Genomic DNA, 15,205 nt, shown 5'->3' on the forward strand with positions numbered 1-15,205 from the left:
AAATATATATCATTGTTAAATAAGCTTTTAAAGAGGTTAACAAGGTAGACAGAATGTAATCTGATATTTTACATATTTCAGATTTATTAATGATTTCCTCATTGGGTAAGGGTCTAATGCAAATAAGCATAAAGGAAGCTGTCAGCTGCATTCTGCTTCAGCCAATAGTAGCAAAGCTCCATCTTAGCTGTACCAGAAGCTGTATTAAAACAGCCGATCAGCACTGTTCCAGCATCTTTTCAGAAAGAGGTACGTCTATATCTTTTTTTTTTTAAAGCCTTATAATTATTGTCTTTGTAAAAAATGAATACATTTCAGAAAATTAGAATATGTAAGAGCCCTTATTGATGCATTTTTCAGTTATAGTTGTTTTTGATTCTGAAGCTTATGAGCATGGTGGTTAAATGCAGAGGTGCTTGTCTTGTGATAATAGAGAATCTTGCCATCTGTGCATTCATGAAGAATTGATGACCATCCATTTTAAAAACAGACTAACATACTCAGTAATTGTAAACTAGATCTGAGGTTCTGTTTCCTAATAATTAATTTCATTTTAGGAGGTAAAATTTAATAAATAGGACAGTGTATTTTTAAATGCTAGCAAGATTTTAATTTTTTTCCAAATTTATACACTCATTAAATTGCAAAACCTATCTTATTAACCAAGCCAGTAAACTGATCTCTTCATCTAGCCTTGCCATCTGGCCATTGTATAAGATGAATCAGTAAGTTGCTAACATGGACACTGCTTTAAAGAAATCAATTGGTTTGTAATAGTTTAATAAATAAACTTCCCCAAACTCAATTCAATCTGAACTAGCCACTGGTATTTACACACACACACACACACACACTTTCTTTTATATCAGCTGATAATAATGCAATGTTAGGTATTCAGACATAAGACAGGTTAGTGAAGTTTGCCCCCTCCCCACATATATACAAATGATTTAAGATTGCAACCAAATTTACAGAAGTTTCTGAATTTTATTCAAAGCTTTCTTCTAAAGAATTATAAGGACTATTTAAAGCAATCCAGTGAACTTCATAAAAAGCATACTTTTATTCTTTGTATAACCAAGTAAAATTTCATTCTTATAACCAGTCAATAAATAGTACATATTTTTATCAAACCATATATCTAGCTAGCATTCAGCTGCATAGATTATACTGAAATTTTTAGTAGACAGAACATGGTTTGTTTCAAAATTTTAAACTCCCAATACAAAAATTGCCATCATGGATATAGAAATATATACAATTTGAATAGGACAGGAATCTGTTTATTTCTGTAGTTAAATAAACATAGGCGACCCTGAATACAAACTTTAGCCTGAGATTCTATAATACACGTTTTATCTTATCAAAGTAAGATTTAAAATAAAAATGAGTAATGATTATCCTTATGAAAAACTGCCTAGCTATTTTTGAAGTCAGAAATATGTTTTCTCCTTAAATACTGAGTTCTAAAAATTCTGAAATGTGTTGTCTTTTCACTTTTGCAAACTTGTAGAGTTTAATATTGCAATTAACAGTAAAATTATATTACCACTAAATATCTGTCAAACAATTGCACGCTGTCAAAAACTAATATACTCTACTTTTTCAACCCAAATTAAATTTCAATATTCAGGGATCTGTTTCCCAGTAAAACTTTCAATATTAACAGTTCTCTTTGTATCATGAAACAGACTGGTTTCTCTTATTAGACAAAACATGCCTGAAGACAGCTGTTGCCAATATAACATCACAGCTGTAAAAGTCAACTTGAAGGAGACCTTACCTTAGCTAACTCACACCTTGATATATCCCTGACTCAAAACTCACTTTAAATATATTCTAAATATTTTGACACTTATCAATGTTGCTTCTAGTAAATACAAACTATATCTGGAACATATGCAGTTATTCTGTCAATTCTATAGTAAATTTACTGCAACTTTAGGGTAAGGAAACTGCTGTGGCTAAATGAAATATATAGCTATCAGTACATATTACTGCTGCCAAAGATGGAAAGAACCAGTTAGGAAATTACAAATAAACATTTACTTATTTTATTTATTTTATTTATTTTTATTTGTCAATCGCTTACAAGATAATAGGTATAAGTATATACATTGTTTTTAATACATGAAATGGGTACATATAAGAAAAATAAAAGAAACAATAGGACAGGGACGGTAGGCACATTGGTGTGCTTATGCATGCCCCCTACAGATCTCTTAGGAAAGGGTTGAGGTCAATAGTAGACAGTCTAAGGTTAAAGTTTTTGGGGATTGGGGAAGAAACCACAGAGTCAGGTAGAGTATTCCAGACATTGACCACTCTGTTGCTGAAGTCGTATTTCCTGCAATCAAGTTTGGTGCGGTTAACCTTGAGTTTGAATCTATTGTGTGCTCTTGTGTTGTTATGGTTGAAGCTGAAGTATTCATTGACAGGTAAGTCATTGCAATGTATGATTTTATATACCATACTTAGATTAGACAGAAGACGGCGTAATTCAAGGTTTTCTAGGTCTAGAATTTCAAGTCTGATGGCATAAAGTATTCTACAACGAGTAGAGGAGTGGAGAACTCTTCTTGTGAAATATTTCTGGATTTTCTCAACTGTGCTAATATCAGATACGTAATGTGGGTTCCAAACTGATGAGCTGTATTTGAGTATTGGTCTAGCAAATGTTTTGTATGCTCTAGTTAGTAGTGTGATATTACCAGAGAAAAAGTTACATAGGATTAGGTTAACAACTCTTAATGTCTTTTTGGCTATGTAGTTACAGTGGGCTCTAGCACTTAGATCATTAGATGAGTATTCCAAGGTCCTTTACAGAGCTTGGATCATCAACAAGGTCTTGACTATTCAGCTTGTATTTTATTTTCTGATTTTTTTTTGCCAATATGTAAGACAGAACATTTATTTGTTGAGATTTGAAATTGCCATTTGTTTGACCATTCTGATACATAGTCAAGATCTTTTTGAAGGGTAGCAGTATTGTCTGTGGTATTGAACAGCTTTACATCATCAGCAAAGAGATCGCAGTTGCTCTTAATGTGATCACAGAGGTCATTTATGTAGAGTATGAAGAGAGATGGTCCTAGAACGCTGCCTTGGGGGACACCACTATTGACAGGTACAGAATTTGATAGGACACTCCCAATTTTGACCATTTGTTGTCTGACAGGAAGGCTTCTATCCAGTTATGCAGCTGTCCAAAGATAGCATAAGATTTTAGTTTTAGGAGTAGTTTGTCGTGTACCACTGAATCAAAGGCTTTACATGCTACTCCTGTCCTATAATTTTATAAGATTTTTATATATCTTTTATACTGTATATCTAGAATAACTGTTGAAGATTTTTATTCTAGATATATAGTCTAGAAACTAGAGATTTTTCTTTTGGGATTAGTGGACACTAGAAAAAGCCATGAAAGCCTTTTTATTTATGACAATTTCAACAAGATTACTATATGGTCAAAACTGGAAAAGTTTGACACTGCCAACAATATGGAGATTGTTGGTGAAGATGATGGAATTTGCAGAGGTGACTAAATTAACTTCTTTAATAAGAAAAAAGACAGTATTTATATTAATGGCTGCCCTTATACAAGTTTTTGCATGAAACAGAAAAATCCTCTTATGGTTTTGATTAGGAAAAAAAGTGGATAGTAGAAAAATGTGAGCTTTTAAAATCATAGTAAGAGTTCTACTAATACCTGTATTTACTGTAGTGGAAACCCAACAAGCTTCCTCATGTCCAACCTTAAAGTTCAAACCTAGGGTTACTGTATCTGGATGGCAGAAATCTGGATGACCACTAGATAGAAGCATTTATTTTCTATACTTTTCTTTGTTATGTTACTTTTTGCAGTCCAGATATTTTGGCTCATTAAAATTTTCAAATGGTTTGAATGGAATAATTCCCAAGTCCCCTTCAAATACTCCATTTGTTTAGAAATCTAATGTATAGTTTTGGAAAATTAGTTTAGAATACATTGGCTGTTGGTTTTATTCCAGAAGTGTATTTCCAATGATCTTTGACTAGAGATTAGTAATCATGTGGAGTTGGGTTTCTTCCTGGGATAATATGAAGAACTATCTTTTAATTCACAGCTTCTGTTGGTGCCATATAGAAACCTGATTCTCAGAGAAATAAATACATAAAATGTAACATTGTAATGATTTTCCCCTGCCTGTTCTTTCTATTCAATCTGATTCAGAAGAAGCTCTAAACGAAGGCATTACTTTGGATTTGACATCCACAGGATTCTTCTGGCTATCACACTGAATCTAGTTTCTTTTTGTTACAGATATACAGCTATATTACATAAATTGTAAATTGCTATCTAACTTGATCCAGATAAATATTACACTAGTAAATCTACACCTAAGACAGTGGTTCTCAACCTGTGGTCTGTGGAACCGTGGGGGACAATGCCATCACAGGGGGTTCACAAAGACTTGAATAAATGTTATGATTTAAATCTTGAATTAAGTCTTGGGAGTCTGTGGCCATTGTCCGTGGCCAGTTAGAACAATTAATCAGTGCAACAACCTCCCTCCAGAAGTTGCAGATGCTCCAACACTGACAGTTTTTAAGAAGAGATTGGACAACCATTTGTCTGAAATGGTATAGGGTTTCCTGCCTAAATAGGGGGTTGGACTAGAAGACTTCCATGGTTCCTTCCCACTCTATTATTCTGCCACAAAAGGTATTTAAAGGGGGTCTATAGTGAAGAAAAGGATGAAAATCACTGACCTAAGAAATTAACAAAGCTACAACAGAAGCATTAAAATCTCTGTGTAGGATAGCTTCTGACATACAATTTTGTCAGTGCCCAGTTGATGATTTTGTAACAGTTTAGCTGGAGTTCTTCACTTATCACTGCATGGGAGACTGACTTGATCATAAAGCAAAGCTTTAGAAATTTTCTAGCATTTTCTTTTGAAGGAATTAGCTTGATCCTTGAGAGTGGAATAGATGGTATCAGTTGACAGGCATAATTATTAAAGTTTTAGACCATCATACAGTGCATGTATCCTATTTATCTTCCTGACCCAAATGGAGGAGTTGCAGAGTTATGGCTGAGACCAGGGAGGCTTTCCTGAGATGAAATTCTATCATAGGTTGCTTTCTTCTCCTCCCACCATCATATTTTCAGGTTTGCATAGACTTTAGAGTTACCCTATGAAGATTATTGTCTTAGACCAGGGGTGTCAAACTTGATTTCACTGAGGGCTGCATCAAGGTTGTGTTTGACCTTGGGGGGCTGGGGTGGGCGTGGCCAGAGCTACATCACTCCTGTCCGGGATGCTTCTGGTGGCCCGAGTGCTCTGCCAGCGAAAATGGGCTCCTGAGCTCTGTTTTCAGCTGCCATGGCCTCCTACAACCCTCTGCCAGTAAACTGGAGCTCAGGAGGGCCCTCCTGAGCTCCATTTTCACTGGCAGAGGCACTGCGGGCCAGATCTAAGCATCCTATGGGCTGTATCTGGCCCCCGGGCCTTGAGTTTAATACCCTGTCCTAGACTGTAAAAACAATGTAAGACACATCTAGAAATGGGATCTGCTCTAGAACATTCTTCCCTTAGGAAATTGCAATTCTCACCTTGTACAGTAATTGGAAATAATAAAAACTGGAAAGGAATTTACTTACATTACAATGTACTTACATTACAGTTTCTTTCTGAAAATTTGAATTGTTTTGAAAAACACTTCCATGGTCTGCAATTCAAATCTAAACTTTTTAGGAAAGTTGATATTTATAGGCGATATGTGATAGCTTTCTTTTTTTTCCTTTGAAACAATTCCATGATCATTTTCATTCTGCTGTGAGTGGGCAGCTCCTTCCTCAGTGTTGTTTTTTCTCAGAGCTTCTCGTTGAAACAAAAAAGTGAAACAGCAGGGTAGGCGGGGTTAATAGGGCACTGAACCAGACTGTAATCTGGAATCCTTTTAATATAACTCATAAAGACCTCTCAATTATATTACATTCCTTGGGCACTTAAATGGACTGTTTAAAACTCTCTGCTGTCTTATAACAATGTGGCTGATATGTATCGAAAGAAGTCATACTAGGTAAGACATCCTCTAGCTCCTGTAATGACCATTATTGGGAAAGGACATTTGGAGGGCCAATGTTCACAACATAATCTGGATGTCTGGGATCAGAATTGTATATGAAAAGTAAAATAATGCTGCAAAAAGCAGCTTTATTGAACTCTTCTATATACTTTCTTTCAGGTATAATAAATTAGAGGCTTATATGTAGCTTTCAAAGACTAATATGATCTGAGCAAGATTTGTCACTTTCACCCAGTTCTTTTCCCTACTCTGTAGTAAAAGGAAATTGTTTCCCATAAATTAGAAGGTTTTCTAGAAACTAAGTAGAAAACCCTTTCTAGATCCAATTAAATTCTGCTTTCCCAGTTTTCCAGTTTCAGAGAGAGACTTTTTACCATTTTAACTTTCCTATTCCTCTTTGTAGTTTTGATTTAAATAGTAACTGGAAAGGGGGGAAATTATGAAATTCAATATGAGTGACACTGATCTAATGCTGCTGTTATTGTTCTAGCAATGAGTAACTAAAAAGTTAAGTACTGTAGTTTAAGCTGAGGTGAGCAACTTATATACATCCTCCCCAGTAGCCTTTTATGTGACCTTTGTTGGTACCCACAACATCCCTGTCCTCTTCCCACATGCTTGTCCCTCCTGGTATTATGATGTTGCCAGCACTGAATTGAAAGGCACTGTTTCTGCAAGCCCAGCAACATAGCATCCTTTCTATATAGCAGCCTTAGAGCATTACTTTATGATCCAGTGACTGGCAAACTGAGGTTTTTTCAGAAAATCAGCATAGTGAACGTTTAGCTTTATCAATGCCAAACACTTTGGCTTTATCAATAAAGATGAAATCAGAAATCAACAATTGCAATACTGCAGCATTGTTAAGTCCATTTACATCAGCAAATGTCTTCAAAATATTTCTTCAAAAAACATTTTGAAAACATAATTTGATACTGTAATGATTTATCTGAGAGTTATCCCAATAAATTCAATACATTTGGGTAGTCATTTATACAATTATGCTGTGAGCTATAAAGAACCACATTCCCAACTAGAACTGAATTGCAAATTGCGTATTCAGAATGATTATGACTGGCATGCCAGTCAAACACTCCAAAATGAATGTAAGGAGTAGCTTGAAGATTTTATGTTATTATGATACCATTTGTAAAAAAGATCAGAAGCAGAGATAATTTATTATTTAGCTCTTCAGGCAAAAAGCTTTCTATTTACTGCAACAGCATACTCCCAGCTTACTTGCTAAATGAATCAGGAAACTGATGATGATCTATGAAAAAATTGGCTTTGTGACCCTTTAGCACCACCATTTTAAAAAGCAGGGCTTTTGTTTTGCTGTTTTTAATGGCTGTATTCTATTTGTTTATTCTTTGGAAACCCTGCACTACCAAAATTTGGTACCAAAGTGTAACTTTCTCTCTAAAGAAACAAGGTAAATTACTCTAATTTCCATCCCTAAAGCTCCAAAAATCATTCAATATGGCTAAAAAACTAATTTTGCCCCTTCAAGGGTTGTCATTATCTTTCTGGTGATATCACCTGAAAATCTCCCCAGGGCATTATGGCCATTGACCCTGGGAAAATTGTCTACTTGTGTTTTATAAAGAAACATTTATGACGTGTAGTAAACTAAAAATAAAAATAGCTTTTCCAGTTTTAGTTCGTTAGTAAAAGAAAAAAGAACCCTAACTATTTATATATTTTAATTTATTGCAGAGAGAGAAATCAGAGGCGTTTCCAAACATGGCAACTTTCAACATTAGCCGCTGGAATGAAACCACATCCCTTTATCAGTATCTTGGCTTTCAAGTGCAGAAAATTTACCCTTTCCATGACAACTGGAACACTGCCTGTTTTATCATCCTGGTCATATTTATATTTACTGTAATATGTTTGGTGGTACTAGCCTTTTTATATGAGCTGCTTGACTGTTGCTGCTGTGTTAAAAACAAAACCATGAAAGACTTAGAAAATGAACCCAATCCTGTTAGATCTATGATGAACAGCTTCAGAAAGCATGAAACGGAAGTGGTGTAGTGGTGGAATGATCTTCAGCATCGGAAACAAACAGATGTGCAACATTATATTGAAGCCTCTTGTATTTTAGGACCAAGCAATTCAGATCCTGTTTAGCCTTAAATATCGCTATTAGCAGTCCCTTTTTTGCTGATGGGTAGAAACCTGAAAAGGTTACAAAATACTTGCTAATGGATAATGTCACTGTGTGGTGTGAAAACAGAGGGTTGTTTTGTTTTATAATGAACTGCTGTTGAATAGTACTGATTAAATACATTTTTGTTCATCTAATGAATTGCTTTTTGCTTTATTTAAAATGCAGTCAGAATAAATGAAAGCATATTAAGATGCCACAGAATATAAAAGTATCATTTGCCATGCGATCAATTTGATTATATCTTTAATATATCAAAATAGTTTGATACTCCATTACCTCAAACAAGAGACTATTCCAACACAAAGGGTTCAAAATAATATTTTACAAATCTATTAACTATTAGATAAGTAAAAGATATGGATTATTATTAGTTGTACATCAAACCCTTTTTCTCAGTGCTTAAGACACTTCCTAATTTCTTAGCAATTATATTCCCCATAGTTAATTATACAATGATCATGTCAGCCTTACACAAGTACTGAAAAAGTCAGCTAAGAAACAGAGCCAAAGGAAATGTTAATGCTTCCTTATCCAGTCCAGCTTTTCATTTTAATATGTAATCCAATTCATTAAAATCCTATAGCAAATATGACAGTAACCTTGTTCCCTTATTTTGATTTAAAGTGAATTTTAAAACATGGGACTGCCGTCAAAACAGCACCTATACACTGAGTCCTCAATACCAAAATCTATGCTATAATAGGCTATCAAAAGTTGGGATCATAAAATGGGGCAGAAGTTCTTTCTCAATCTCAGTCATCAGAAATAATTCTTATCAAACCAGTTTAGGATTATAATTCCTTGGCTACATTATTCTCTATCACGTCTACCACTTATGTTGCTTATTTTATCAGCCTTGAATAATAAGATTGTCAGCATGAAAATTAAAAAAGGGAAGGAGAAGGCAAACACATTTATGCAACAAGAAGTAAGATTGTAAAGATTGCTTTTATTATATAAGTGTTATTTGTTTGTGCTACTGCAAAAATCAGTAGGACTTTTGACTCATTGCTCCTACATCAATTGCAAAAGACTCCATCAGAAATCCCAAGATCCAGAACATTCCCAGAAAAGAAAAGACACATGCCTGAAGATATTATTTTAGAAATAGAAAGCTAGGTTAAATGTTAAACTTAAAAAAAAACACTAAAATATAATCAAATGCAAATTGTTTGATTATTCCACTCACTGCATAGCTAGAAAGAAAGCCCACTAAGTAAATAAGTATGCACAATCTAAAAATATAGATAATCCTTGCTAAATAACCTTGTTTGTACATTAGACACATTGGTTCATAAATTACCTTGTTTTTAAGCTTCACACTTCTCTCTTTTTGAGCATTTCACCAACTGCATCTAAGCACAATTTTCTGTTATCTTTCAACACATTCATCTCTTTCTTCATATATTTATTATTTCTTTCTATCAAACCACTTCAATATGCTTCTTTCTTACTGGTTATTCAGTGCTGTATTCAACCCACATTAATCAGCACTCGTTTGTTTTTAATGCTACCTTTCCATATTTCTTCATGTTTGAACAAATACACTTAAATAATTCCTGTCCACTAAATTTAATTTCCTTTGTTTTGTTTAGCATATTCCATTCATCTCAAATTCCATATAACAAAGTGGCAAGGTACATGCTCTTTTAAACAGCCATGTTTATTTCTTTTACTCCTTTTTCATCCTTTGTCATTTTTTTTAACACAGAACATCACCCATTATCTTTCTACGAACATTTACGCTTGTTACAATTTCTTCTCATCTTTAGTATACATTCTCATCAATCAAATTCATCAATTTGATTTAATTTTTCACCCTTTATGTATAAACTCTTATTATATAATGTGATTTATTGCTGGTTGTAAGTATTCAGGGTTTCAATTAACAACACAGCATCATCCAGCTGCAAGCATACATATATATCTACCGTGTTTCTCCAACAATACGGCCTCCACCAATAGGAAGGCCCAGCATGTGTTTTGGGCATAAAATCAAATTAAGCCCCTCCCCCAAATTTAGGCCTATTTTAAAATAAAATATGCAAAAGGACTTGCCGTTAGGAGCACCAGCGGGCCGGGCAGATTCCTGCGCCACCAGCCGCTCCTAGCAGGCGATCAGCTCGACGCCAAGCACAGAGAGCTCCCTACTCCCACCTTTGCTGCAGACACCTTTGGCACCCACAGCATACCAAAGCGCAAGCATACATATATATCTATATCTATCTATATATCTATATATATCTAATTAATATTCTTATTATGTGAGAAGGGGGGGGGGGGGGGGGGGGGGGGGGGGGGGGGGGGGGGGGGGGGACACAGTATATCTATCTATATATCTATATATATCTAATTAATATTCTTCTAAAGACCCTCAACAATTTCTTACACCAATGGGATAATATCCATCTTTCTATTCAGTATGCAACTACTCACTTAACCTTCCAAACCTTTATTTTCGTCATATAATGTTTACATGGTATTCAGCAACTACTTTTCAACTTTTTCCATAATTCAAATCTATTCATGTTATTGCATGCTTTTTCAAAATATGCAAATATACAGTAAACTTTCTTCCTACTGAAGAGTACAGGTTTGTTCTGGAAACCACTGTGCAATATAAAATTGAGGTGCACTTCCCAAATTTTGTTAATTGTCACTTCCTGTACCCTTTCAAACAGATTTCTGTAATTTTACCCTGTTTCCCCAACAATACGGCCTCCCCCAATAGGAAGTCCCAGCATGTTTTATAGGCATGAAATGAAATTAAGCCCCTCCCCCCAAATTAAGGCCTATATTAAAACATGCAAAATTGGGGGAATGGTGGGGGGGCTTGCCGTTAGGAAGTACTTTTGTTGCACACCCAGATATGGTGCTGCCTGCATTGACCCCGATACGAAGTGCCCCACCAATGCCGAGGTCAACATCCAAGCCGTCGCCGCCCGCTCAAAGATGCAAGGGGGGGGAATTAAGTCACCCCCGAAAAGACGGCCTAGCCATTTTTTCGGGGCTCAAAAAAAAATAAGACCCAGCCTTATTATATGAGAAACACGGTAGCATTATTGGTATTTTTTTCTTTTATCTAGAGGAACAATTAACAGCATTCCCCAACTACCAATGTATTAAATAAATCTAGCAGCTACTCCATGAGCAAGTCACATCCATATTTTAACATTTCTTCAGTTAGAGCTATCAGATATGTAGCCTTATCATTTTTGACTTTTTTATGCGTTTATTACTTCATTTTCATTATTTTTGTCTTAAGTTATATGCACCGTATTCAGCTCAATTCCACTCTTCAAAATAACACTGTTATTGCAATGCAAATCACATATGTATTGATTCAATTCAGTTTCATCACAAATCATTTCATCACTTAAAATCTTATTCACTCTGCTGGAAACTCCATGTTTAGCCCTCTTCACCCATTTCTAGGATGTATTTTTTCTGTGATAGCTCTTATGTGCATTTTTTTTATCCATAGCTTTTTTCATCATTCCTTACTTCCTATTACCATAACTATACATTCTTTCCTGGCACTCAATACCACAGTTCTGATTACTCTACAGAACTTCCACATGAACTTTCTTTATTGCTCCCTTCCATTCCTTCTATTTTTATAGTATATCATATTTGCTCTTATAGCTCTATTATACTTTCACTCTTGTTACTTTCACTTCTTTCCCTTTCTTCCAGGACATTTCTTTTCCAAGATCCACCCTTCATTCTTACTGGGAAATGCTCTATTCAACATTCAGAATCTCTGATCAATTTTATGCCTTCACTCAGCCTTTCAATTTTCATCATAAATATTCAAACTAATCATAATGGTTCTTCCATTAGCATTACACACTGGAGCATAACATACAACTTATCAACAATTCATGGATTACAATTTTTATTTGTATCCATAATTTAGATAACATTCATCTTTTGCCATACATTTTAGCTCTTTCTTTCATAAAGTTACATCTTCATTTCACTGCAAGCATTCATCAAGCTGCCAGTGCCGGGGAGGGGGGGGGGCCAGCTGAGCCAGTACCGGCATGGAAATTGGATCCCTGTATAAGCAGTGGAGTGGAATTACAAGGCTATTGTTATCGCTTTAATTTTTTCTCTTCTTGTTTTCAATACAAATTTATTTTTACAATTTATTCATTATCTCATGCTCTTTATATTCACATTTACATATATTCCTAGTTGTAATCTTCCAAATGTCAGACTTGCCAACTGATGACATATTTATCTTCATCACCTATCGTGGCCAATTAAGACTTTCACATAACGATTTTAGGTATGTTAAATGAGTAGAGTAAGAATAGACTATGTGACCAACCACAATCACAATCATGCTACGCACAGCATTCCCTGTTAACAGTAAGAGCAATGGTTATCAGTTTTCACATGCATTTTGGTCAGCATGCCACATCCAAAAATTCAGTTTTAGGCCAATATGGTCACCTTATTCTATGCAGCTATCTATGCAAGTCAACATGCTATTACCTGCACCCATTAACCAAGAGGTACATGCATCAATTACTTATTTCAAATTTCTCTCTTCCCCCACTAACCTGTATTTGGTTTTGAACTTGATGAACCACTCTGTTCTACTTTGGCTTTCTTCTTTTTAGAAGATGAGGAATCAGAAGAAGGTGTTGGACGTTTCTCTACAGCAGGTGTACAGAGTGCTCGTTTCTTGAAAAGTTCTCGTTCTCGTAACAAGTTTGGATCCATAATTCTGTCACAGAAATAAAAATGACACATAAATATTAACAACCAAAATAATTCTTAATTTAATATTGTACGTTTAAAGCTCAAAACAAAAATAGTGTTTTATTTTTAGACACTGACAAATCTATGCTTGCAAAAAAAAAAAACAACCTGAATATGCCACCTTAAGAGGTTTAGTATTCTCCAAATATATATTTATCAAGAAACTCAACTTGGTATCCACCAGCAATTCTGGATGTATTTCCATTACTTTGCTTTATTAGCTTTTCTGGCAAGAGTTGATGTGCATCAAAATGTGCAAAAGTTACTAGATATTTTAAAATGTCTCTCATTATCTCTGAACAATAGAGTAGGAAATTTTAGAAGCCAGATTTTTAAAAAATAATATGAAGAAGAAAACTAAATTATCAAATTCTAGAATCAAGCAAGAAACTGGACTGGGTAGCAGGAAAGATATTTTTATTTATATTAATTATTACAGCAGTTATATCAAAGTACCAGGATGCCTCTTTTTAAAAAGCAAGATACAAAATAGAATGAAGATGACAGATAGCTAGATAGACAGACATACAGACAATAGACATGAATATATATAAACATTTATGTACTTTACTTCATTATCTCCAAGCAAAATAGTTACATTAATTGGGGACAATTACAAACTATATATTTGGTAGGCAAATGTTTTTACTAGCCTATTTTCTTTGCACTTTCAGAAAGATAACATAAAACTAGAGTAATTAAAGTAAATAGATAAATGTTTAACCAATTATGCTTAGCATTAAGTATTTTCAGGGAAGCATCAATTTCAAATTTTTGCTTATTATAATTTTTACTCTAAACAGCATATTACATTCATTTTCATCACACATAATACTTGAAAACAAGCAAAAACTTCATAACATTCAGAAGAAGACAATTTATGAACAGGTTTGGAAAATTTTGAACTGGAGAGATTTTTTTCTTCAAAACAATTCCGTAAAATAGGTCTGCAATAATCACAGTGGGAGCCACTTGAGTTAAACACAATGCATCTATTGTATTTTTAAGGCATGCATGATCATATTTCCATATTTTTAAGCAATCGCATAGATTCAGAAGAAAATATCTACATTAATATACTGCATTAAAGCATAGTCAGGAACTATAGTACCCTGGCTGATATAAAATATTAAAGGGTAAATCATATTTTATATATAACTGAGATCATACATGATACTAAACTTGCTTTAACATGATCTGTAAATTCAAGTTATATATTTTTCAGTCCAAATTTCACTGAGACACAGAACCTTCCAAAATCTATTGTTATCCCATTTCTTATATTGTTATTGCATGGCTCTATCTGTATACTAGAAGTTTATGAAAATAAAGCTCATTTATAGAATTTAAAAGAGCTGCATAACACCGCTGTTGAATGTTTTTCATAGCTACAGTAAATTCATAATGGGTACACAATACAGCCTTTAAGGTGATAATGAAGCAATTTCCAAAAGGCCAGCAAGCAAACAGTAGTGATTGAAGCTGGGAGATAATGTGCAAATAACAGGGCCTCATTTGTAACGAGGATAGTAATTTCTGAATATAAACACACTTTCCCAAAAATAAAGGATTGCCATGAAAGATAGTTACAGTGAAGTACTGTTCACTAGTGCAGAACGTTTTTCAGGAAGCCACATTCCAAACAAGTGCAAATATATTTTGGTAAAAGCAGTAGCACAAGACAGGCAAAACTTGGTTTGAGAACTACATGTGCAATATAGATTAGACATTTTAGTGTAACAAGTGTTATTTTATTTGTATTATGCCATACGTTTCTCAGTGGCAATTAAGGAGAACCTATCTTGCCAGTACCACACAACTACTACAAAACATGGATGCAGTTTTTAAACTGCATCAATAGAAAGGTCGGTTTACATTCTACTCGAGTACTGAGAATGTCATAGTGTAAAAAACCGATGGAGATAGTTGTTTTTGATAGTTGATAGATTGTTTTTGCAAAGAAAGCAACTTTTGAGAGATGTGTGTTTAAAAATTCGGTAGGACATTGGGACATTAAGGTCAAGATTGGAAAACAGGAAGGGTTTGCTATTCTGATAAGCAAGTCAGTTTGTGTAAGCAGATTAGCTGACAGTTTTAACCACAGTCTAACATATAGTAATTAACTGCTTGCCTCAATTTATTATGCTTATGCTGCTCAGATTGTAAGGAAACAGGAAATGTAGG

General features: G+C 34.5%; 2 protein-coding genes across 2 annotated transcripts in view; one reads left to right on the plus strand and one right to left on the minus strand.

Annotated features, from left to right (window-relative positions):
* GTF2E2 (general transcription factor IIE subunit 2) overlaps positions 1-15,205 on the minus strand; it is a 49,953-nt gene that overhangs the window by 33,503 nt on the left and 1,245 nt on the right. The window contains exon 2 of the mRNA XM_026672902.2: positions 12,820-12,986. Within this exon, the coding sequence (XP_026528687.2) occupies positions 12,820-12,982 (163 nt within the window). The 5' untranslated portion in view covers positions 12,983-12,986. The remainder of the gene's footprint in view (positions 1-12,819; positions 12,987-15,205) is intronic.
* SMIM18 (small integral membrane protein 18) lies at positions 7,718-8,382 on the plus strand. Its single transcript, XM_026672911.2, has one exon. The coding sequence runs from the start codon at positions 7,819-7,821 to the stop codon at positions 8,110-8,112; it is 294 nt and encodes a 97-aa protein (XP_026528696.1). The 5' UTR covers positions 7,718-7,818; the 3' UTR covers positions 8,113-8,382.

The sequence above is a fragment of the Notechis scutatus genome, chromosome 2 (genome assembly GCF_049901735.1).
Source record: "Notechis scutatus isolate UNSWTSFEM ecotype Mainland chromosome 2, rNotScu1.2, whole genome shotgun sequence".
NCBI lineage: Eukaryota > Metazoa > Chordata > Lepidosauria > Squamata > Elapidae > Notechis > Notechis scutatus.

Bases quoted from the DNA above. Each gene is read 5' to 3' on its own strand.
- SMIM18 (XM_026672911.2), top strand. From the start codon at position 7,819: ATGGCAACTTTCAACATTAGCCGCTGGAATGAAACCACATCCCTTTAT.